We start from the raw sequence: 23,981 nt of genomic DNA on the forward strand, positions 1-23,981 counted from the left end.
GGGCAAACTTTGGCCCTCTGGGTGTTTTGGACGTCCATTCCCACAATTCCTAACACCCTACATGGAGGGCCAAAGTTTGCCCATGCCTGATATAAACAGTTTTGATAGATTTGAATAAATTGGGAGCAAAAGCTACAATACTGACAGGCAGGTAACTTGGAAGCTCTTCTCTGTTTGCAGTTTCCTAAAATAAATACACATCGTTGACCCCATTTGCACACAAAAGGATAACGTTTCTTGGGAGGCTTGACATTTTAAAAAGCGCTCTTAATAAATTCATAAACAAGCTTTTGAACTATTGCCACGATCTAGCGGCTATGATTCAGATAATTAGTGTTCCGTCAGTCCCTCCTATTCCACGAAAATGTCTATCTGGAAGCTTAATCGAGGTAAAAGCTCAATTGCTTTGCAGGTGATGCACGTCATATCCTTTCAAAGGAGCTGTGCTTTCAGATGTGTGTTTCAGTTGGACTTACTAACTAAAGTAACATTTAAGCAATCATAACATTTGATGTTTTGTTTAGGGTTTCGAATTAATTGGATAGAAGTAGGATTGAACCCTTTGCACAATGACAATGGGGTTCTTTGGGGCACGGATTCAGAATGTTGTGTTGGTTAGACTTCATCACCTCCAGTTGCTTAGATACGGTCATCGTGGTTTTCTATGCGTGTACAGACTGGGAGATGGCATATGTGTGGGGTTAGTGGGCTAATTAACAAAAGACCCTCCTCATCAATGTACAGCGGAGTAACTTTGCAGTAGCAGCGTGACCCAGCACCAGTAGCTCAAAGTGATAAAAAAGAACAAAAACATACAGGTTGTTGTGAGTTTTGTGGGCTGTCTGGCCATGTTCCAGAAGCATTCTTTCCTGATGTTTCACCTGCATCTATGGCAGGCATCCTCAGAGGTTGTGAGGTCTGTTGGAAACTAGTCAAGTGAGGTTTATACGAGGGTTGAATGAAAAGTAATGCCCTCACCTTCGTAACTCCTCAACATATGGCAGTACTGGTATGCGGCAGGTACTGGCTTGTTCAGTAGACTCTCCTCTACAGTTCCATTTTGGCGGGAAGCCTTAGCATTGAACGGTTGTGTTGTTAAAGGGCGAAGTATGGAACTCTACGCAGATGGTCGATCAATGTGACTTAAGCAACGTGCAGTCATTGAATTCTTGACAGCAGAAGGTACAGAGATATGATAGCTATGTATAAATATGTGAGAGGAAGCCACAGGGAGGAGGGAGCAAGCTTGTTTTCTGCTTCCTTGGAGACTAGGACGCGGAACAATGGCTTCAAACTACAGGAAAGGAGATTCCATCTGAACACGAGGAAGAACTTCCCAACTGTGAGAGCCGTTCAGCAGTGGAACTCTCTGCCCCGGAGTGTGGTGGAGGCTCCTTCTTTGGAAGCTTTTAAACAGAGGCTGGATGGCCATCTGTCAGGGGTGATTTGAATGCAATATTCCTGCTTCTTGGCAGGGGGTTGGACTGGATGGCCCATGAGGTCTCTTCCAACTCTTTGATTCTATGATTCTAGGTGTCACCCCAAAGGAGATCCATCAGAGAATGCAAGCTGTTTATGTTGATTGTTTTGATGTGAGTACTGTGCATCTTTAGGCGAGTAAGTTAAAAGATGTTGAGGTGACACCTTCTGCTGTCAAGAATTCAATGACTGCATGTTGCTTAAGTCGCATTGACCGTCTCTGCAGGGTTCCATACTTCGCACTTTAACAACACAACCTCTCCTCTACAGTTCCATTTTGGCGGGAAGCCTTAACATTGTATGGTTGTGTTGTTAAAGTACAAAGTATGGAACCCTGCGCAGATGGTCGGTCAATGCGACTTAAGCAACATGTAGTCACTGAATTCTTGACAGCAGAAGGTGTCACCCCAAAGGAGATCCATCAGAGAATGCAGACTGATTATGGTGATTGTATTCAGCAGGGATCCCATCAGGTCCGCTGGCTTTGTTATTTTTTGTTGGCTTGATGGCATTGCTGACTTCTTCCAAATTAGACAGTGCTGCAAGCTCATCCCTAGTTTGTTGTTGTGGGAATTGTGAGAGAACCTCTTCGGCCATGTTGGAGCTGCGATTCAGGAGGTTGTGGTAGTGCTCTTTCCAACATAGTGCATTTGAATTATTTTTGTCCTTCAGAAGTTTGGTTCCATCTGATGAGCGTAGAGGGTGTATGTTTCTATTCTATTATTCTATTAGCGGAGACATTAGTATCATTTAGATGTATGATGAGGCACCATTTTTTTTTCTGTTCTCTCCATCCTTGACACAGAAACCACAGAGAAAAGTTTTGAAAACCCGGGGCATGCTGACCTCACAGGAGATCAAGAACATTCACGTAAGTTTTCAGCCTTTTAGGTTGAATTACTCTTCCTTCCTCGTTCAGTGTTAGGAGTGTAGCCCTCAAAGCCATAGGAAGAGCTGAGTAATGTAGGAGCAGGAGGAGGCACAAGGCAGATTCATAGCTTCAGTATTTCCCTCATGTGGTGCATTCTAGATATGGGTTGTAATTCCCATTACATCCAGAAGTTCCGGTGGATGGTGGGGAGTATAATCAGCATATGTATCTGGGAACATTCCTGCAAAGAGATAGTCAACCTGTTTGGCCAGAGTGAGATGATGGAAGCTCAAGATAAGGTTGGATGATTGAAAGCAGACCCAGATATCCTTCATGAGCGCCATTCAAAAGTTTGAAGAAACTTGAAGTTTTTATAACTTCCTTTTAAGAGTGAAAGCTCACAATTCTGCAGTCTAGATAGTTCCACAGCCATCACAAATGAAGCTATTTTAAAGTAGCCCTGCCAAAGATTTACCTGCACTAGGCCATGCTCCTTTGCTGCGCATCACTCTTAGACATCTCCCCTCGACAGCTTTGACACAGGGAGCGGTTCTGAGCAATCCTGTTTCTTTTTTTGCATAGGTTAAACGCCATTTAGACCCTCTTCCAGCTGGCTACTTCTATAATGGGACCCAGTTTGTGAACTTCTTTGGAGACAAGATGGATTATCACCCACGTATCCTTATCTTTTTGGAAATGGTTTTATTCTTTTGTAGGGCAGTGTTCATTTTTTCATGACGTTTCATGCTGAATCCACAACAATGCATCCTATGACTTATGCATATATTGTGGCATGGGACTGTCCTGATCCATTGTCTATAACTGGTGCCTATTATTATTATTATTACTACATTTGTTTGCTTGTTTATTTGTTTGTTTGTTATGTTTATGTTTATTTACACCCTGCTTTTTTCTTCACAAGGACTCAAAGTGTCTGGAAACCCCCCTCTGTACAGATGATAGTTTTGTGTGTGTTTAATATTTCACATACATATATAAAATATGTTTTGTATCATTTTTAGGCACTATTGTCAATCTATATAAATAAAAATGTAATGTTCGTTTGTGGGATTAACATAACTCAAAAACCACTGGGGAAATTGATATCGAATTTGGGCACAATACACCTGTCGAGCTACCGAGTGACCATCATTCATAAAAATACCTAAAAACACAGTAGAAGAGATTTTAAAAGCAAAAAAACCCCAAACAAACCCCACATTACAATGCATGTGCAAAACTACACACACACACACATAGGGGGGGGGGGGGGAGATAAAGGTTGTCCCCTGACATTAAGTCCAGTCATGTCTGACTCTGGGGGTTGATGCTCATCTCCATTTCTAAGTTGAAGAGCCGGCGTTGTCCATAGACATCTCCAAGGTCATGTGGCCGGCATGACTGTACTGAGCGCCCTTACCTTCCCGCTGGAGCGGTACCTATTGATCTACTCACATTTGCATGTTTTTGAACTGCTAGGTTGGCAGAAGCTAGGGCTGACAGCGGAAGCTCACGCCGCTCCCTGGAATCGAACCTGTGACTGTTCAGTCAATAAGCTCAGTAGCTTAGTGCTTTAACCCACTGCGCCACCGGGGGCTCCTATATATATGTGTGTGTGTGTGTGTGTGTATACATACGCACGCACACACACAAAATACATATACACAGACTGGGCCACAGTAATGTGTGGCAGGTGATGGATAATAATAGTAATAATAATAATAATTATAATAAATATTATTATTATTATTATTATTATTATTATTTATACCCCACTTTATCTCCCCAAAAGGCACTCATAATAATAAAATTGTAGTTCCAAAACTGGTCAAATGTAATTCTTATCAGTTTAACATACAATTGGTCCCAGATTTTGCATCCATGAATTCCACCATCCATCGCTTGAAAATACAGTCAGTTCTTTTTGGTTAGGAGTGCAGATGTGCAAAAATTATTTTTAAAAATTGTAAACCTGAGAAAACATTTCTCTAGAGATTTTAGACCCTACAGTCACCTTCCACTGAAAGTTGACCTTAGGATTGCACTTGAGACATAGATGTTACTAGAGCAATGGTTCTCAACCTGTGGTTTCCCAGATGTTTTGACTTTCAACTCCCAGAAATCCTAACAGCTGGTAAATAGTCTTGGGATTTACGGGAGTTGTAGGACAAAACGCAAAGTTAGGGACCCACACATTGAGAACCACTGTACTAGAGATATTCTTTCTAGGATTCTCTGTCACTCTGTAGTCAACTTGCAACACATTGGAAGACTTGCACATATGCTCTGAATTTCCCATCTCAGCCACTCCTTTGGATCATCTCCAAGAATTCACCTAAATTTGGGTCTAGCCTTGCTTTGCGTTGGGATTGATTACCAGAATCCAGAAGAATTTATTTTCCTTATTAGCTTTGCATCAGTGATGGACCAGTTCATGAATGACTACTTGGAGGAAGCGAACCGTGAGATTGAAAAGTACAACAGAGAGTTGGAGGAACAGGAGCACCACGACCTCTTCGAACAGAAAATCTAAGTGAAATCCCCCTTCGGTGGTATTAAAAAGGCACAGGACCGTTACATTCTGAACGGTTAATGACCAAGAAATACTACGTCCTTGCTGGCTTAAAGAAACATTTAGAGGTCTATTTTCAACTGGTTTTTAAAAAATATTTATGCATGTAAGGTTTTGATCGTTGAAGAAAACAAAATCTTATCACCATCCTAGCAGCATTTAATTGCCAGTGTGTTTCCACGTCAGCTGAGTTCTATAATCTTGGGCTTATAAGTGGAAATATGTTGTTACATTTTATGTTTCAGTCATTTAGAGAGCTGTACATCCTGTGCTGGGAATCTGGCCTTGAGGGGGATTCTTGTGATGTCCCACAATTGGCCTTTTTTGTGTTCTGAAGTAAGGGGAAATACGTTCACGGCCGTTGTGGACTTGTGTGTGCCCTAAAGCAAGAAACGAGGGAACACACATCCTCTTGAGAATTATACTTGACTGACATGGTTTGTGGTGATGTTCCATAAGACAAGTCACTTGTAACTAACATGTTGGTTTTGAAGGTGTTCCTAAAGCAAGAAATGGGGGAACACATATCTACTTGAGATATTTTCCACCAATATGGAAACTTTGAAGGTGTTTCCAAAGTGAGAAATGGGGGAATACATCTACTCTCGAGTTCTTCTTAACCAACATGTTGGCTTTGAAGGTGTTCCTAAAGCGAGAAATGGAGGAACACGTCTACTCTTGAGTTCTTCTTAGCCAACATGTTAGCTTTCAAGGTGTTCCTAAAGCGGGAAATGAGGGAATACATCTACTCTCGAGTTCTTCTTAACTAACATGTTGGCTTTGAAGGTGTTCCTAAAGCGAGAAATTGGGGAACACATCTACTCTTGAGTTCTTCTTAACCAGCGTCTTGGTTTTGAAGGTGTTCCTAAAGCGAGAAATGGGGGAATACATCTACTCTTGAGTTCTTCTTAGCCAACATGTTGGCTTTGAAGGTGTTCCTAAAGCGAGAAATTGGGGAACACATCTACTCTTGAGTTCTTCTTAACCAGCGTCTTGGTTTTGAAGGTGTTCCTAAAGCGAGAAATGGGGGAATACATCTACTCTTGAGTTCTTCTTAGCCAACATGTTGGCTTTGAAGGTGTTCCTAAAGCGAGAAATTGGGGAACACATCTACTCTTGAGTTCTTCTTAACCAGCGTCTTGGCTTTGAAGGTGTTCCTAAATCGAGAAATGGGGGAACATATCTACTCTCGAGTTCTTCTTAACCAGCATGTTGGCTTTGAAGGTGTTCCTAAAGCGAGAAATGGGGGGACACATCTACTCTCGAGTTCTTCTCAACCAACATGTTGGCTTTGAAGGTGTTCCTAAAGCGAGAAATGGGGGAACACATCTACTCTTGAGTTCTTCTTAACTGACATGTTGACTTTGAAGGTGTTCCTAAAGCGAGAAATGGGGGAACACATCTACTCTTGAGTTCTTCTCAACCAACATGTTGGCTTTGAAGGTGTTCCTAAAGCGAGAAATGGGGGGACACATCTACTCTCGAGTTCTTCTCAACCAACATGTTGGCTTTGAAGGTGTTCCTAAAGCGAGAAATGGGGGAACACATCTACTCTTGAGTTCTTCTTAGCCAACATGTTGGCTTTGAAGGTGTTCCTAAAGCGAGAAATGGGGGAATACATCTACTCTTGAGTTCTTCTTAACCAACACGTTAGCTTTGAAGGTGTTCCTAAAGCGAGAAATGGGGGAACACATCTACTCTCGAATTCTTCTTAACCAAGATGTTGGCTTTGAAGGTGTTCCTAAAGCAAGAAATTGGGGAACACATCTACTCTTGAGTTCTTCTTAACCAGGGTCTTGGCTTTGAAGGTGTTCCTAAAGCGAGAAATGGGGGAATACATCTACTCTTGAGTTTTTCTTAGCCAACATGTTGGCTTTGAAGGTGTTCCTAAAGCGAGAAATGGGGGAACACATCTACTCTTGAGTTCTTCTTAACCAAGATATTGGCTTTTAAGGTGTTTCTAAAGTGAGAAATGGGGGACAAATCTACTCTCGAGTTCTTCTTAACCAGCATGTTGGCTTTGAAGGTGTTCCTAAAGCGAGAAATGGGGGGACACATCTACTCTCGAGTTCTTCTCAACCAACATGTTGGCTTTGAAGGTGTTCCTAAAGCGAGAAATGGGGGAACACATCTACTCTTGAGTTCTTCTTAACTGACATGTTGACTTTGAAGGTGTTCCTAAAGCGAGAAATGGGGGAACACATCTACTCTTGAGTTCTTCTCAACCAACATGTTGGCTTTGAAGGTGTTCCTAAAGCAGGAAATGGGGGAACACATCTACTCTTGAGTTCTTCTTAACTTACATGTTGGCTTTGAAGTTGTTCCTAAAGCGAGAAATGGGGGAACACATGCACTCTTGAGTTCTTCTTAACCAACATGTTGGCTTTGATTGTGTTCCTAGAGCGAGAAATGGGGGAACACATCTGGTCTTGAGTTCTTCTTAACCAAGGTGTTGGCCTTGAAGGTGTTCCTAAAGCGAGAAATGGGGGAACACATCTACTCTTGAGTTTTTCTTAACCAACATGTTGGCTTTGAAGGTGTTCCTAAAGCGAGAAATGGGGGAACACATCTACTCTTGAGTTCTTCTTAACCAAGGTGTTGGCCTTGAAGGTGTTCCTAAAGTGAGAAATGGGGGAACACATGTACTCATGAGTTTTTCTTAACCAATGTGTTGGCTTTCAAGGTGTTCTTAAAGCGAAAAATGAGGACACACATCTACTCTCAAGTTTTTTTTAACCAACATGTTGGCTTTGAAGGTGTTCCTAAAGCGAGAAATGGGGGAACACATCTACTCTCGAGTTTTTTTTTAACCAACATGTTGGCTTTGAAGGTGTTCCTAAAGCGAGAAATGGGGGAACACATCTACTCTTGAGTTCTTCTTAACCAAGATATTGGCTTTCAAGGTGTTCCTAAAGCATGAAATGGGGGAACACATCTACTCTCGAGTTCTTCTTAATCAAGATGTTGGCTTTGAAGGTGTTCCTAAAGCGAGAAACGGGGGAACTCATGTACTCATGAGTTCTCCTTAACCAACATATTGGTTTTGATTGTGTTCCTAAAGCGAGAAATGGGGGAACACATCGACTCTTGAGTTCTTCTTAACCAACATGTTGGCTTTGAAGGCGTTCCTAAAGCAAGAAATGGGGGAACACATCTACTCTTGAGTTCTTCTTAATCAAGATGTTGGCTTTGAAGGTGTTCCTAAAGCGAGAAATGGGGGAACACATGTACTCTTGAGAGGTTGTAGCCAACATGGTGGTTTGGCATGTTGTTCCTCTTAACAAGAAATCTGTGAACATGTCTAAAAGTATGTTTTGGTTGACATCTCTAGAACATCATAAAAACTGGAAGTGTTATTCTATTGTAAAATACGTGACAATATGATCAGAGGTAGCTTCTGGTTTTACAGCTTCCAAGTTTCACTTCTTTCTAAAGAAAATTCCCCTCCAGGTTAGAATTCTACATAGTACAGCTTAGATTTTGAATGTTTTCACGTGGCTCCATAACGCCTGTAAAGCTTTTCCTTTTTTAAAGAAAAAAATTAAGGCTAATTTACTGTTGCACTCCATAGGACTCTCAATAGGGTTAAAGTTGTTACCTTCGAAAAAGTGTAAGCCAGCTATTTGTAACTTAAAGTAGTTTAAGATTTCTGTGGGGTCGTAATGCCCATTATTACAGGTAATAGGACGTCCTTTTGAGGACCGTGGATTTATCTATGCATGGTTGTTACCTTAGTTAATTAAAAAATTAATACTGATAGTGCCTGTTAGGAGAAATGTAGCTAGCAATTAATGTTGAAGGAGCAATTGGTGTGCTAAAGTTATGTCAGTTCGGCTATAATGTGGAAATACTAGGAGGCCAAGTTTCAATGTGGGGTCAGGGAGTCTTTCCTGACCTTACTCTGAACATTCACAAGCAACAACCCAACTGCAAGCTTCTCATCCAGAGGTAGCCTTCTTCAAGAAGGTCCCATAGAAGCTTCTGTTGGCAGGAAGGCTCTGTGAATATTCAGAATATTATTTTTTTGGCCAGGGATAGAATATTCTCCTGCTAGAAGCAAAACTTGCTGGCTGAGAATAATCCCTCTAGATTTGCTTATGGTCACCCTCTAGATTTGTGTTCAATCTTGAGGAAACTGATCAATTGCTGACATTTTACCAGGAGCTCCATACATAGTTCTGGATAGCACTTTGCTCAGAGCACAGTGGAATTCTCTCTCAATCACAGAAGCACTCAAAATTATTTCTGGAGGTGTCCAGAAGGGTATAAAATGTCCCAAACTACTGTGGAGCTCTCTCTGGAAGCGTAAAATGTCTCAACTTTTCCGGTATGGTCCACCAGGAACGTGATCGTTGCCAATCGTTGCCAATGTGGGTTCCTGGTGGGTCATTCTGAGTTATTAAGGCTGTTCTTTGTTTCCCCAGTCTTTGTGATTTAGTGGAAACCCCAATTGCTCTTTTTCTTAGCGTAGATTGTCTCATGATCTGCAAAAGCCATATATATATTTAGGAATAACCGCATTGCTACACAGCACCTAGGAGTTGAGAGAAAGCGGCACGCAGTTTGCCTCCTTTGCCTCAGCTTCTTCGTCGATAGACGAGATAGATTTTAAGTGCAATTGTTATTAAAAATAGGTGAAGAGATTGTAGCTTACTTAGCTCTGCAAAGCTCTGATGCCGACAAAAATGGGAACTGCCGTCTGCGCAGGTTTATGAAAATTAGGCGGAGGAGGGTTGATTAAAGCAAGGTCTTTTTCAACCAAGAAAAAATTGCTTGCGTGAAGGTCGGATGCCGCTAGGCGTGCAATCATGGGCTGCCCCCGCAATTTGCTTTTGTATGATACTGTCTGGCAGATGCAGTCCCGTCAGAACATGTTCTGATTCGAGCATCACCTTGTGAGACTCAGTGGCTCTCAGCATAGATCGGCCACTTTTTTTTGCCAGTCTTCCTTTGTGACTGGTCTCCCCAGGTTGTGCCGAAAAATGGCCAGAACCTCATCTTGAGTCTCTACATGGGGATGGTTCTCAGTAGGGTAACATCTGTCACGCAGAATGATCCAAAGCAGCCCTTTACCTGGATCCAACAGCATCTTGAGTCAATTAAGAAGACCATCGTCCTAAACTAGCTTGCATTATGGAGTCCGCAGGGACGCCTGTAGAGCTCCGCAGTTTCTCAAGATGTTTCCTGGAGCACCAAATTGGGCACTCAGAGAGCTGCCACAATCGCGTCCCATGAGATTCAGTGGCCCAAATGGGTTCTTTTAGGAAAATGGCCAGAACCACATCCATCATGAGCATCTATATCATGATGGTTCTCAACCACTCATGATGGTTGAGAACCATCATGAGTGGTTCTCAACCTGGGGTCCCCAGATGTTTTTGGCCTTCAACACCCAGAAATCCTAACAGCTGGCAAACTGGCTGGGATTTCTGGGAGTTGTAGGCCAAAAACATCTGGGGACCCCAGGTTGAGAACCACTGATCTATATGGAGATGATTCCCAGTTGGGTGAAATCTGCCACATAGGAAGATGCAAAATCACCCTTTATCTGGCAACTCCAGGACCATACGCTGTGGCCTTGTGTTCACCAGCTCCTTTTTGACTCCCATTCAGAGGGCAGAAGGAGCACATTGTGGTCCTTGCAGATAAGTTCAGGTCATTGCAGAACATCTTCTCTCTGTTACATAGGCAGGTAGGAAGCATCTTGAGTCAATTAAGAAGACCATCATCTTAAACTAGCTTGTATTGTGGAGTCATAGCTCACGATCTCCCAAGATGTTTCTAGGCACACCAAATTGGGCACTCAGATTGCTGCCATATGAGCATTCCCAGGAGGCCCAATGGCCTCCTGTGGAAGCCCTTCAGACTTTGAGTTGTAATTTGGCCATGAGACTCAAACACATCCGCCTCAGATCTAGTTTGGTTCCAAAGATGAGCCAGAGTTTTAGCAGAGTGCCGTAGCCAAGGCATGGTAGAGAGAATTATATGCTGTACTGCATGCTAAGTGAGAATAATAACCATGTTATATACTATGAAGGCCTTTCACCATCTTGGTACATCTTTGACGTATTCTATTTTGGTATAGACCGTTCTTTTGATTACCTCAACTGTGTTCATGTTGAACTGTGATTTTTCTGTTCTTCTTCTTCTTATCGGAATGGGAATGGGGGGCGGGAGGGGAATAAAATAGCCAAAATATTGAAACTGTGACAGTAGGATCCTGTTCAAGACATCTTAGTAGTGCCTTGTCTCTGGCGCCATTGAGAACGCGACAATAATTGTGGCGGCAGATGGCGCCATGGTTCCTAACGCTTGCGCCCTCTTTTGAAGGGAGGAAACCATTTTGGTGAAAGGACTCTTCTATTAGCGGAGAATATTTAGCACACATGGTTAAGTTCTGTTTTTTGTGTCTTTTAATAATAATAATAATAAACTCTTTGAGGACTAAAAGAAAATGGAGAAATACTTGATCTTGCCAGTTTTTTGGAGACAATTGTCGATTTAATTTAGGCATTGCTTCAATGAACTGGCAGCATTTTTATAAGTGGGCAGGCGGGCGGGGAGGGTCGACTTCTTTTTTTACAAGAAGGGGGAAACTTACATTGCTGATAATAAATATCTAGTTTTGAAATTTTTAAGCTACTGTAAAAGCTTGAGAAAAGCACCGTTTCTAGCTGCAGATATTCCAAATCAGAAGTGCCATTAACACTGTTCTTCTCACTGTTGTCGCGGGGCGAAAGCGGCAACAGTGCCAAGAATGGGGCCTCCCGCGCCTTTGGCGGAAGCGCCCAAAAGGAGTCCTCAAGGGGTTTTCTGTGCTTGCTGACCTTCCCATTAGCAGCCTGTGTGGTTTCGTATCACCTGAGAATGAGTGTGGTCAGAAGTCGCTGAAGTTATATGGCGGGGTGGGAGGGAGGGAATTAAGGGGTGATGATAAACTTCGGAAAGAACACTAGCAACCCAAAATCGTGCTGTTTGGACTGATGTTCAGCCAACATGGATGGTTCCATGTTCTCTTGGACGTAGCGCAGCCTACTGCGTTGACACCAAATCCAAGGAGTTGAGTTGGTGACTCATGGCGGGCTCCATTGCCACCAGATCCAACAAGTTGAGTTGGTCACTTATGAAGTTCTCCATTGACACCAAATCCAACAAAGTTAATTGGAGACTCATAGAACGCTACATTGATACCAAATTTAACAAGTTGAGTTAATGACTCATGGAGCGCTTCATGAAACGAGTTGAATTGGTTTCTCTTGGAGAGCTCTGTTGATACCAAACCCAACAAGGTGAGTTGGTAACTCATGAGGCACTCCATTGACACCAAATCAATGAGGTTGAGTTGGTTACTCATGGAGCACTCCATCGAACGAGTTGAGTTGTTTTCTCATGGAGGGCTCTATTGATACCAAACCCAACAAGGTGAATTGGTGACTCATGAAGAGCTCCATTGATGCCAAATCCAACAAGTTGAGGTCATGACTAATGGAGCACTCCATCAAATGAGTTGAGTTGGTTTCTTATGGAGGGCTTTGTTGATACCAAACCCAACAAGGTGAGTTAGTAACTCATGGAGCGCTCCATTGACATCAAATCTATGAAGTTGAGTTTGTTACTCATGGAGCACTCCATCGAATGAGTTGAGTTGGTTTCTCATGGAGGGCTCTATTGATACCAAACCCAACAAGGTGAGTTGGTGACTCACAAAGAGCTCCATTGATGCCAAATCCAACAGGTTGAGTTGGTGACTCATAAAGTGCTCCATTGACACCAAATCCAACAAGTTGAGGTCATGACTAATAGAGTACTCCATCAAACATTTGAGTTGGTTTCTTATGGAGGGCTCTGTTGATACCAAACCCAACAAGGTGAATTGGTAACTCATGAAGTGCTCCATTGACACCAAGTCTAACAAGTTGAATTGGTTACTCATGGAGTGCTCCATTGGAGAACTTGAGTTGGTTATTCATGGAGTGTTCTATAGATTGAGTTGGTGACTTGTGGAGAGCTTCATTGGCACAAATCCAACCAGTTGAGTTGGTGACTCATCAAGGCCTCCATGTTGTCATGTGACATCTAGTTCCACCATTAGTTCAGGATGTGGGGCACAAGGGTCTTCTACATCTCCCAAGTTGTGGAAGAGAGCACCCATTAATGTTTTATGTTTTGGGGTTATTTCCCCCCTGCAAATTTTCAAATCCTCTAGTGTCCCTTAACTGGTGGCAGTTTAGATTAGCGTGAGGTTGGTTCAGTGTTCTCTATGTACTTTTTCTTCTCAGATTCTTGTTTTTCTGAATTTTGCACAGCTAATAAGCTCTGGAATACCATTGGGTGTCCTTGAAAGGGAAAATCGTAACTAGCATAGAGTGGGGAGAAAAAACAATACGTAAACTGTGAGTTGTTAGAAGCTGCGTTGCTAAATCTAATTTTTAGATGGTTAAAAGTGTACCTCAGAAAACTAGTAAGAAATTGCTTTGTCCTTTTCCCGGTTGTGAAAGGCTTGTGTAACTGTTTCTTTTGTTTGTTTTCCTTTAACCAGGTGCCAAAATTATTATTTTTTTCCTACTAGTTTTCAACATGTTAATCTTTGGGCAACGTTCAGTAAAATGTGTTATTTTTTACAAACTCTACTGTAACTTCAGTTAAACTGAAATGTGTGATTGAAGCTTTTTTGCTTATTTGTATTTATTACACTACTTGATTCAGTAATTATATATAAAAGTACCTTTTCCCTTTATTTTTGTATTATTTTACACATTTATACCTGCTGTTTGTGATTATTATTTTTTACACCTGTAACTTGGATTCTAAAAACCAATAAATTATATCCATCTGTTGACGTTCTTCCAGGTCTTTGTTTTGTATGTACGACTTGGGCCTCCGCAGGTCGGTCCTTTGCCTTCCGTCATCCCATTCTCCGCTGCTTTTCACGTCTGTGTTTATTGGTTTTCTCTGTTTGTAGTTCCTATGAGTTACTGGATGAGAAACCCCTGAGGAAAGGGCTGTACTTGCTGGTTGCGTTCAGAAAAAGAAGGAAAACCTGAGAGTAACTGCAATTGACGAGGCATCACTCATAAAAACACTGAAAAACACAGCAGAAGAGACTTAAAAAGCCAAAAAATACAACGCACGCACAAAACCATACACACACACACACACACATGCATATACACACACAAAATATACACAGAAAAGAGGAAGGAGGGAAGGAAAGAAGGAAGGAAAGAAAGAATGGTATGGAAGGAAGGAAGGAAGGAAGGAAGGAAGGAAGGAAGGAAGGAAGGAAAGAAGGAGGGAGAGAAGAAGGGAAAGAAGGAGGGAGGCTCCTTCTTTGGAAGCTTTTAAACAGAGGCTGGATGGCCATCTGTCAGGGGTGATTTGAATGCAATATTCCTGCTTCTTGGCCGGGGGTTGGACTGGATGGCCCATGAGGTCTCTTCCAACTCTTTGATTCTATGATTCTAGGGAAGGAAAAAAAAGAAGGGTAGAGAAGGAAGGAGGGAAGGAGGGAAAGAAGGAGGGAAGGAGAGAAGGAAGGAAAAAAAGAAGGGTAGAGAAGGAGGGAGAGAAAGAGGGAAGGAGAAAAGGAAAGAGAAAGGTAGAGAAAGAAGGAGGGAAGGAGATAAAGAAGGGTAGAGAAAGAAGGAGGGAAGGAGATAAAGAAGGGTAGAGAAAGAAGGAGGGAAGGAGATAAGGAAAGAAAGAAGGGTAGAGAAGGAAGGAGGAAAGGACGGGAAGCAAGAAAGGTAGAGAAAGAAGAAGGGAAGGAGATAAAGAAGGAAAGAAAGAAGGGTAGAGAAGGAAGGAAAGAAAGAAGGGTAGAGGAAGAAGGAGGGAAGGAGATAAAGAAGGAAAGAAAGAAGGATAGAGAAGGAAGGAAAGAGGGGGAGAAAGAGGGAAAGAGAAGGATAGAAAGAATGCAATATTCCTGCTTCTTAGCAGGAGATTGGACTGGATGGCCCATGAGGTCTCTTCCAACTCTTTGATTCTATGATTCTATGAAAGAAAAGTAGAGAAGGAGGGAGGGAAAGAAAAAGGGGAGGAAAGAAAGAAGGAGAGAAAGAAGGAGGGAAGGTTGGCCACAGCAACGCGTGGTGGGTACAGTTAGTCTATATAAATAAAAATGTAATGTTTGTTTGTGGGATTAACATAACTCAAAAACCACTGAACGAATTGCTATCAAATTTGGCCACAAGACACCTACTAACCCAAAGAGTGACCATCACTAAAAAAAAAATGATTTTGTCATTTGGGAGTTGTAGTTGCTGGGATTTATAGTTTACTTACAATCAAAGAGCATTCTGAACTCCACCAATGATGGCATTGAACCAAACATGGCACACAGGACTCCCATGACCAACAGAAAACACTAGAAGGGTTTGGTGGACATTGACCTTGATTTTGGGAGTTGTAGTTCACCTACATCCAGAGAGCATTGTGGACTCAAACAATGACAAATCTGGACCAAACTTGGCACAAATATTCCATATGCCCGAATATGAACACAGGGTTTGGGGAAGATAGACCTTGACATTTGGGAGTTGTAGTTACTGGGATGTATAATTCACCTACAATCAAAGAGCATTCTGAACTCCACCAATGATGGAATTGAACCAAACAGGGCATACAGGACTCCCATGAACAACAGAAAACACTAGAAGTGTTGGGTGGACATTGACCTTGAGTTTTGGAGTTTCAGGAGTGAGTTAGCCTCTTTCAGGAGTGAATTTCCCTTCCTAGGCATAGATTTCTCCCACTTCTTGTCTCAGCCCTATTCTTAGCTATGAGTTGTTTGCAAGTCAGATGTTTGTAACTCAGGGACTGCCTGCATATGCAGTATCTGCCCTTTCTTGGCATCTCCGTCGCTTTCTCAATTGTTGCTGGGCAGCCACATTTAGCCGTGTCCTTCCAGAAGACAATGGGCTCTTTGCCCTCTTGGTTGGCACAGCGCTCCTCCACATATCTCCCAAACCGGACTGATGCCCGGCCAAGGCCAACTTTAGAAGCCTGCTACTGCAATGGCTGCTAAGTTGCAGCAAGAGATAAAGAGGTGCTAATGAAGCCGATCAGATGAGAGAGAAAGACCTTGGGAACATGGAGAGAAAGGTCTTGGGCGCACTCAGAGGAGATGACAGGACCATCACTGCTTGCAGTTTCTTTGTTTATTGAATTTATGCCGCATGTTTCTCCCAGGATAGGAACCATAATTGGAAACAAAATTCAAGGAAAAAGCTCATTTTGCAAAAAAAAAATGATAAAACAATTAAAAATAACTGATTAAAACACATTTAAAACATAATTGCAAACAAAAGGTACAAACTATACCACAACACAACACTTCTCGTAATATTCACACACGCCTGAGGAAATGCTACAAGTGTGCTATTAGTGGTTGAGTCCAGACGCACAATATTTGTGATGGTATGGGTTGTTCAATAGTTGTGGCAATAATTTTATTTATATATTTACTTTATTTATAGTCCGCCCTTCTCAACCCTGAATGGGACTCATAGAATCATAGAATCAAAGAGTTGGAAGAGACCTCATGGGTCATCCAGTCCAACCCCATTCTGCCAAGAAGCAAGAATATTGCATTCAAATCACCCCTGACAGATGGCCATCCAGCCTCTGTTTAAAAGCTTCCAAAGAAGGAGCCTCCACCACACTCCGGGGCAGAGAGTTCCACTGCTGAACGGCTCTCACAGTCAGGAAGTTCTTCCTCATGTTCAGATGGAATCTCCTTTCTTGTAGTTTGAAGCCATTGTTTCACATCCTAGTCTCCAGGGAAGCAGAAAACAAGCTTGCTCCCTCCTCCCTGTGGCTTCCTCTCACATATTTATACATGGCTATCATATCTCCTCTCAGCCTTCTCTTCTTTAGGCTAAAAATGCCCAGCTCCTTAAGCCGCTCCTCATAGGGCTTGTTCTCCAGATCCTTGATCATTTTAGTCACTCTCCTCTGGACACATTCCAGCTTGTCAATATCTCTCTTCAATTGTGGTGCCCAGAATTGGACACAATATTCCAGGTGTGGTCTAACCAAAGCAGAATAGAGGGGTAGCATTACTTCCTTAGATCTAGACACTATGCTCCTATTGATGCAGGCCAAAATCCCATTGGCTTTTTTTGCTGCCACATCACATTGTTGGCTCATGTTTAACTTGTTGTCCACGAGGACTCCAAGATCTTTTTCACACGTACTGCTCTCGAGCCAGGCATTGTCCCCCATTCTGTCTCTTTGCATTTCGGTTTTGCATTTGTCCCCATCCAACTTCATTTTGTTAGTTTTGGCCCATCTCTCTAATCTGTCAAGATCATTTTGAATTCTGCTCCTGTCCTCTGGACTATTGGCTCTCCCTCCCAATTTGGTGTCGCCTGCAAACTTGATGATCCTGCCTTCTAGCCCTTCATCTAAGTCATTAATAAAGATGTTGAACAGGACCGGGCCCAGGACGGAACCCTGCTGATGGCACTCCGCTAGTCACTTTTTTCCAGGATGAAGAGGAAGCATTGGGGAGAATCACCCTCTGGGTTCGTCCACTTAACCAATTCCAGATCCACCTCACCGTAGTTTTGCCTAGCCCACCTTGGACTAGTTTCCTTGCCAGAAGGTCATGAGGGACCTTGTCGAAGGCCTTCCTGAAATCCAGGTACGCTACATCCACGGCATTCCCCGCATCTACCCAGCTTGTAACTCTATCGAAAAAAGAGATCAGAGCGGCCTGACAAATTAGGCAGCAATTTGATGCCAAAATTAAACATACTATAAATAAACAGTTCCATTAAAACCAAAACATTAAAAACGACACAATTTAAAACCAATTATTTAAATCATGCCATCTGTACCCTCCACACGTCCTGATTTGGCATGAAATTCTTAATTGGCCCTCTTATCATCCCACTTTCTCAGCTGCATTTAAAAGGTCCCAGTTTCTCTCAACTCCTCCCACTTTCCCCCTTTGTCCTGTTTTGCTGCAAGATGAGTCCCAAAGCACAAAAGTAGTTTGCACTCCATTCAGCAGGAAGGAGAACAGAAGAAATATTGTTCTTTAGAGTAGAAGACCAAAAAACAAATTGCTGCAACTTCTAGTTTGTGTATTCGACCTAAATAACCATTGCCATCTTGATCACGTAGTGTCCTGGTTTTCCACTGTGAAATATTAGAGAATCTGCAGTAATTTTTGCTGTCATTAATCCAGAAGGGCCAAATGTGGCTTCAGTCCTGAGATGTCCTCACCCCTAAACTTTAGAACATCATTTTTATTAGTTGGTAGAATAGCAACAAAGGGAGCAAACTGGTGTAGCATTGCTGAGTGGAATTTGAAGTTCTAACAGTACTGTCGCAACTCAGGGTAGTTGCTCAAGACACCTTGCTCAAGACACTAGCACACACCAAGGCTGTAGTTTTGTAGTTTATTGAGAAAAAGCAAAATCAAAACAGAGAAATAAAGATGCAAAAGTTCAGTACGCAAAACAGAGTCTTAAATGCAAAGGCAAGGTTCCCAAGATCCACAGGCAAATAACATGAAGCATAATCCCTTAGCAATGGTCAAACAAGAGTCCATGGCAAACAGGTAAGATCAGAATCCCAGTCTCCAAGAAGCCAGAAGCGTTCCGCAAAAGCCAAGGCAATTCCACAGAAGTTAACGGGTAAGAAGCTACATTGGACTGACAAGAAATGCCTGTCAGCTACATCATTAAATAAGCTCCCCAAACATGAAAGCATTGCGTTGACCTTTGGCTTCCCACTTGCTAGCAAGGCGTGTGCTTCTGCAAACGCTTAATTGCAAATGGTCCTGTCTGCTCATTAATTTGCCATTATCTTCAAGGCTATACAACTCCTTATCTCTGCCCAGCTGGGCCGGATCACTCTGGGAACCGAAAGGAGTCCCCACCTGCCTTGTGGGATTTCACTGTCTCTATCTAAAGGCACATTTATTTCCCCGGGAAACAGGCTTGCTGTTTCTTCTTCAGAAGGCACACTATCAGCCCCTTCTGGGGTGTCAGGGGTGATTTGAATGCAATATTCCTGCTTCTTGACAGGGGGTTGGACTGGATGGCCCATGAGATCTCTTCCAACTCTTTGATTCTATGATTCTATGTACAGGAATCTGCAACCCATCAACCTCCTCATCGTCCTGCAGAAAGTCAGGCTCAGGCTCAGAAGGCCCAGGCCCGGAAGGCCCAAACAGTTCAGTTTCAGAGTCAGAATCAGACTGAGCCACATCAAGTGCCAATTTTAAAGAAGTTGTTTAAAAATTACGCTTGATGTGCTTCTGGCTAAATTGGGTTGGTTGGTTTTTCAATAAGAAGCCTACATGAAGACCAATCACAGGGAGACACTGTGTCATTAGTATGTGTCTTCTAGACAAGGATAATATTAGCACCTTGAATTGGAATGGGAAGAAAGTAGATCACCATGATATTGGACCGAGCATCTTGAGATAATACACTTGTGGCTGTCACCTCCATGAATTGCAAGGGTCGCCCTATATAGAGGGAATTATAACCATCCCAACTGCTACTGCCCTTTTTTTGGAGACAAAGAGGCAGGTACAGTCTTGTTATGCCAAGGCCCAGAAGAACAAGGAAGTCTTTCCTTCAGCCCAACTGCCATTGCCTTGTTCTCAGAGAGAGGGAAGAAGAGGCAAGCACGTCTCCTCCATGCTGAGGCCCAGAATTCAATGGAAGGCCCTCCCTCCATCCCAACTGGCACTGCCGAGGCCTTAGAGCAGTGGTTCTCAACCTGGGGTCCCCAGATGTTTTTGGTCCTCAACTTCCATACATTGAACAGCTGCTAAACTGGCTGGGATTTCTGGGAGTTGTAGGCCAAAAGCATCTGGGGACCCCAGGTTGAGAACCACTGTCTTAGAGGGAGAGCTGGAGGGGCAGTTCCTGCTTGACTCAATCCCCTTCCAGACTTCCACCTCCCTTTTCCATTTGTACCAAGCCTGATGACAAGGAATGGATTTGTTGTTCTTTTAGTTGTAAAGCACCATATATATACTGTGACAGCAATATATATATCAAATAGTTATCAAGTCCAGAATTTAGAAGAGTAGAAAAAGGGGAAGAAGGACCTGCCCAAGAATTGTCATTGTGAGAAGTATCTCCCAGGCCTCCACAGATAAAGACACTTCACGAAAGGTAGAACCTGGTCCAAGAGTTCCTTCACCAAAAAACATAACATTCCCAAGCAGTGATTGAGAGCTATACTTATCAAGGGGTTAAGAAGGCTCAAAACAACCATAAAACTGGGAAATTAATGACACAAGGTCTGACAAATTCAGATCTGAATAGAAGGGTGTGGATGAAAGCTCGCCTCAAATTTCCTCTCCGCGTTGCCACCTCTGGTTGGGATCCCTCTGTCTGTGCATACCCAGAGGTCCTCTCATTGTTATTATCCTTGACCTGAGTCTTGGAAGAGCAAAGAGTCCTCAAGGTTTCAGTTGTGGCCTCCTTTGAGACTTGCCTGTAGGTCCTGTCCTTCCAAAAAGAAGCATGAAGATTAGTCAGAGTCCTCAAAATCCAATAAAGCCCAGAGGTCTTCATCCAGAAGAGTCTCCGGAACCAGAGCTGGTACCTTCAACTTCGAATGAGAGGATAACATCCATGCTTGGAGAATCGTGGGAGAATTTGACAGCTACTTTGAGTGTTGCTCCAGCGAGGCCCGTATAGACATCTCCCTCCCATACTTTGTTCTGCCCCAGTTTGAGGTCCGTCTTCGAATGTCCAACAACATGAGCACTGTAGGCTTTGGGCATCTTGACCCGAAATCTCATCCAGCTTTTCTCTTGTAGGATTCCTGTCCGGGGCTGGAGAAGGACACAACCCCTTCTCCATGAGCTATAAACCTTGGGGAAGGGCAGCCATCTTGGGTTAGCAAAGCAGCGGATGACATAATCGCATACGTGGATGAATTCTTCACTGTCCCCATCCCTCCCATAGAGACCTACCCGATAGATCCCAGATTCTGGGAGGAGGACTGAGACACTCACCTTGTTCGCTATGTGGGTGATCAACACATATCGGTCCATGGGGTATATACTATTTGTCATGTTGTCCTTCTCCAAAGTGGCCGTGACTTCGAAGCTCGGTTGTGTGTGGAAAGTGATATTGCATTGTCCTTTTTGGGTGTTGATGATGGGGGATATGTGACTTGGGTTGGAGAGACCCCTCCAGCGGGAGCTAATTCCGGTCCCACAGTGTGTGCTAAGTCCTGATGGGAAGAGTTCATTTTGGTTGATGGGATCAGAGCAATGGATGAGGAAGTTGGCTGTGTTCTTGAACTCATTTTCAGAAAGACCTTTGACGAACACAGAGAGTCTGTAGTAGCCTGAAAAAGGGCAAAGAACATGGCAACTGAGTTTTTCCTCTTCTGATTGAGAAACCAAACATCTCCGGCTCAAAGAGTCATCTAAATTTTGATGGACAAACTCATAGGTTGCCAACAATGGCTTGTGGGTCTTCAAAGCTAACATCAGTGAACCTCTGGTAGTGAGGGTCAAGGCTTCTTCCCAGTTGCAGGCCTCAATCCCAAACTCTCTTGCCTTTGGATGTAGACCCCAGAAAGGGAATGGGTTCCTTGGTAATAAGTCTTTGCCACTGGATTCCAAGCACTCAATCTGGTAGGAACATACCCAAGTGTATGGCTTCTGGGAACCGGAAGCACGAGCAAAGATCTGCAGGTCAAAGAGGCCTTCAGAAGGTGGGAAGACCTTGAGGACCATCTTGTTCTCAGACATGGTCAGCATCCCATGAGATTTGCCGATATCTTCTTTGTTGTCATCATTGTGGCAAAACTTGAAGAGCTGGTAAGTAAACTCGGTTGAACAGGCGCTTGCTAAAGAAACCGTTGCTTCTCCTTGATCTGGAAAGAAGACAAATGAAGGAGGCAACATCATTGGTTTGATCCTTGTGGAAGCAACATGTCTTTTCAGTGAATGCCATCAAAATTGTACATCTTCCTACACAAGACACACACCAGAACTGTAATGTTTAGGGCAGAGACGGGCAACTGTGTGGGGCCCAAGAAGCAACTTCTAAGCCTGTAGACATCACTGAAAGCCACCCCACACACCCCACGTCAAGCCCAGATACCTCCATGTTCCTTTACAGACCCTATCAAAATAGTGGTCAGAAGTTGTATCCCTTCTTGTTGAAATATCTTGCCAATTTGGGGGATTGAGGAGTTTTTGCACTGGGACTGGAGAACAAGCCCTATGAGGAGCGGCTTAAGGAGATGGGCGTGTTTAGCCTGAAGAAGAGAAGGCTGAGAGGAGATATGATAGCCTTGTATAAATATGTGAGAGGAAGCCACCGGGAGGAGGAGGGAGCAAGCTTGTTTACTGCTTCCATGGAGATTAGGATGCGGAACAATGGCTTCAAACTACAAGAAAGGAGATTCCACCTGAACATTTGGAAGAACTTCCTGACTGTGAGAGTCGTTCAACAGTGGAACTCTCTGCCCCGGAGTGTGGTGAAGGCTCCTTCTTTGGAAGCTTTTAAACAGAGGCTGGATGGCCATCTGTCAGGGGTGATTTGAATGCAATATTCCTGCTTCTTGGCAGAATGGGGTTGGACTGGATGGCCCATGGGGTCTCTTCTAACTCTAGGATTCTATGGTTCTATGATTCTATGACTGTGGCGCATCACTACTGACTGAAAGGTCACGAGTTCGAAGCCAACCCAGGTCGGAGTGAGCTTCTGACCTTTGTGTAGCTTACTGTTGACCTTATTTATTTATTTATTGTATTTATATACCGCCTTTCTCAGCCCAAAGGCGACTCAAGGCAGTTTACAGTTGGCACAATTCAATGCCCACAGCACATAAAATACAACTAAAACATTTAGCATATAATATAAAAACCCATGCATATGGCACAATGTAGAATCATAGAATCAAAGAGTTGGAAGAGACCTCATGGGCCATCCAGTCCAACCCCATTCTGCCAAGAAGCAAGAATATTGCATTCAAATCACCCCTGACAGATGGCCATCCAACCTCTGTTTAAAAAATTCCAAAGAAGGAGCCACCACCATGCTCCGGGGCAGAGAGTTCCACGTGTCAAGACAAAGCATAAAATAAACACACAGTACAATACAAAAAAGTAAAAACTATAGCATATGAAAACAGCAGTTTAAAGCTCATAACAATGTCCAGTGACCTATGGTGACAACTACCATAAGACATGGCAAACCTGTAAACAAGACAAGGGAATGGGATAGTGCAAATTGTAGCTAAGGAGTAGAGCATGGGATAAAAGTGCATTATTGCTGTGTCACTGATTGCAGACCATTGGACTAGACGTTCCCAAAGGCTTGTTTAAACATCCAAATCGAGAGATCCCTATGGCAGGAGGACAGTGTGGGGGCCTGCCTCATCTCCCTGGGGAGGGTGTTTTCCAAAGTGGTGGGGCCACCACCGAGAAGGAAGGCCCTCTCCCTCATCCCCACTGTTCTGTCGCGCGCTGGGCCTGTAACAGCTGTACTTTTCTATAGGACGTATACTTGAAGCCCAGAGGGAAGCCAGGGGGGCCTCAAAGAGAGGTTCTCAGGAATTTTTCTGAAGTGATGGTCTTTAGAGTCTTTAATGATACAACAAAGTCTTTATTATGGAACAAACAACAAATCTTCAATGGTTCAAACAACACTTCAAGGCTTTCTTAGTCTAGTCCTCAATGGGCTGGCACCTGACTTTGATTAACTGAACCTTCTCTGTAGGAAAAAAACCCTTTTTAACCTCTCCCAGGCTGCTTTCTATCTATGCCTCATCGGTGTGGGTCCTACTACCGATTCCAAATGCGTCTGGGTATCGAGTAGACCTACCAGCCGAGGCTTGAAGATATTTCAGCTGGAATTTGGTGGATCTGTAGAGCTGTCCTCCCTCAGAGAGTTCTTTGAAGCTTCAGGGCTGTTTTCCCTCTGATTGCTGTGAGGCAGAGAAGCTGTGAGCTCTCAGCCAGAGCCTTGGGACCTTTTCCCTGGAATTTCTTTCCCCCTGGATAGTCCTTTTCCCTGGATGCTCTTTTTCCCTGGATAGTCCTTTTCCTTGGATGCT

The 23,981-nt window shown here is 43.3% G+C and overlaps 1 protein-coding gene across 2 annotated transcripts in view; it reads left to right on the forward strand.

The window, feature by feature from the left end:
• The window catches only part of DNAAF9 (dynein axonemal assembly factor 9), a 160,982-nt gene extending 147,221 nt beyond the window's left edge, over positions 1-13,761 (forward strand). Inside the window, exons 35-38 of one of the 2 annotated variants that reach the window (XR_010909988.1) lie at positions 2,285-2,350; positions 2,933-3,026; positions 4,771-6,657; positions 6,731-13,761. Coding sequence is in view for 1 of the 2 variants with exons in the window: in XM_067468543.1 (XP_067324644.1) it covers positions 2,285-2,350; positions 2,933-3,026; positions 4,771-4,883 (273 nt within the window). In the remaining variant the exon portion in view is untranslated. Of the gene's footprint in view, positions 1-2,284; positions 2,351-2,932; positions 3,027-4,770 lie in introns of both variants that reach the window. The other variant, XM_067468543.1, reaches the window with a different exon arrangement.
• Positions 13,762-23,981: the final 10,220 nt, after the last annotated feature.

This window comes from Anolis sagrei, chromosome 5 (genome assembly GCF_037176765.1).
Source record: "Anolis sagrei isolate rAnoSag1 chromosome 5, rAnoSag1.mat, whole genome shotgun sequence".
Lineage (NCBI taxonomy): Eukaryota > Metazoa > Chordata > Lepidosauria > Squamata > Dactyloidae > Anolis > Anolis sagrei.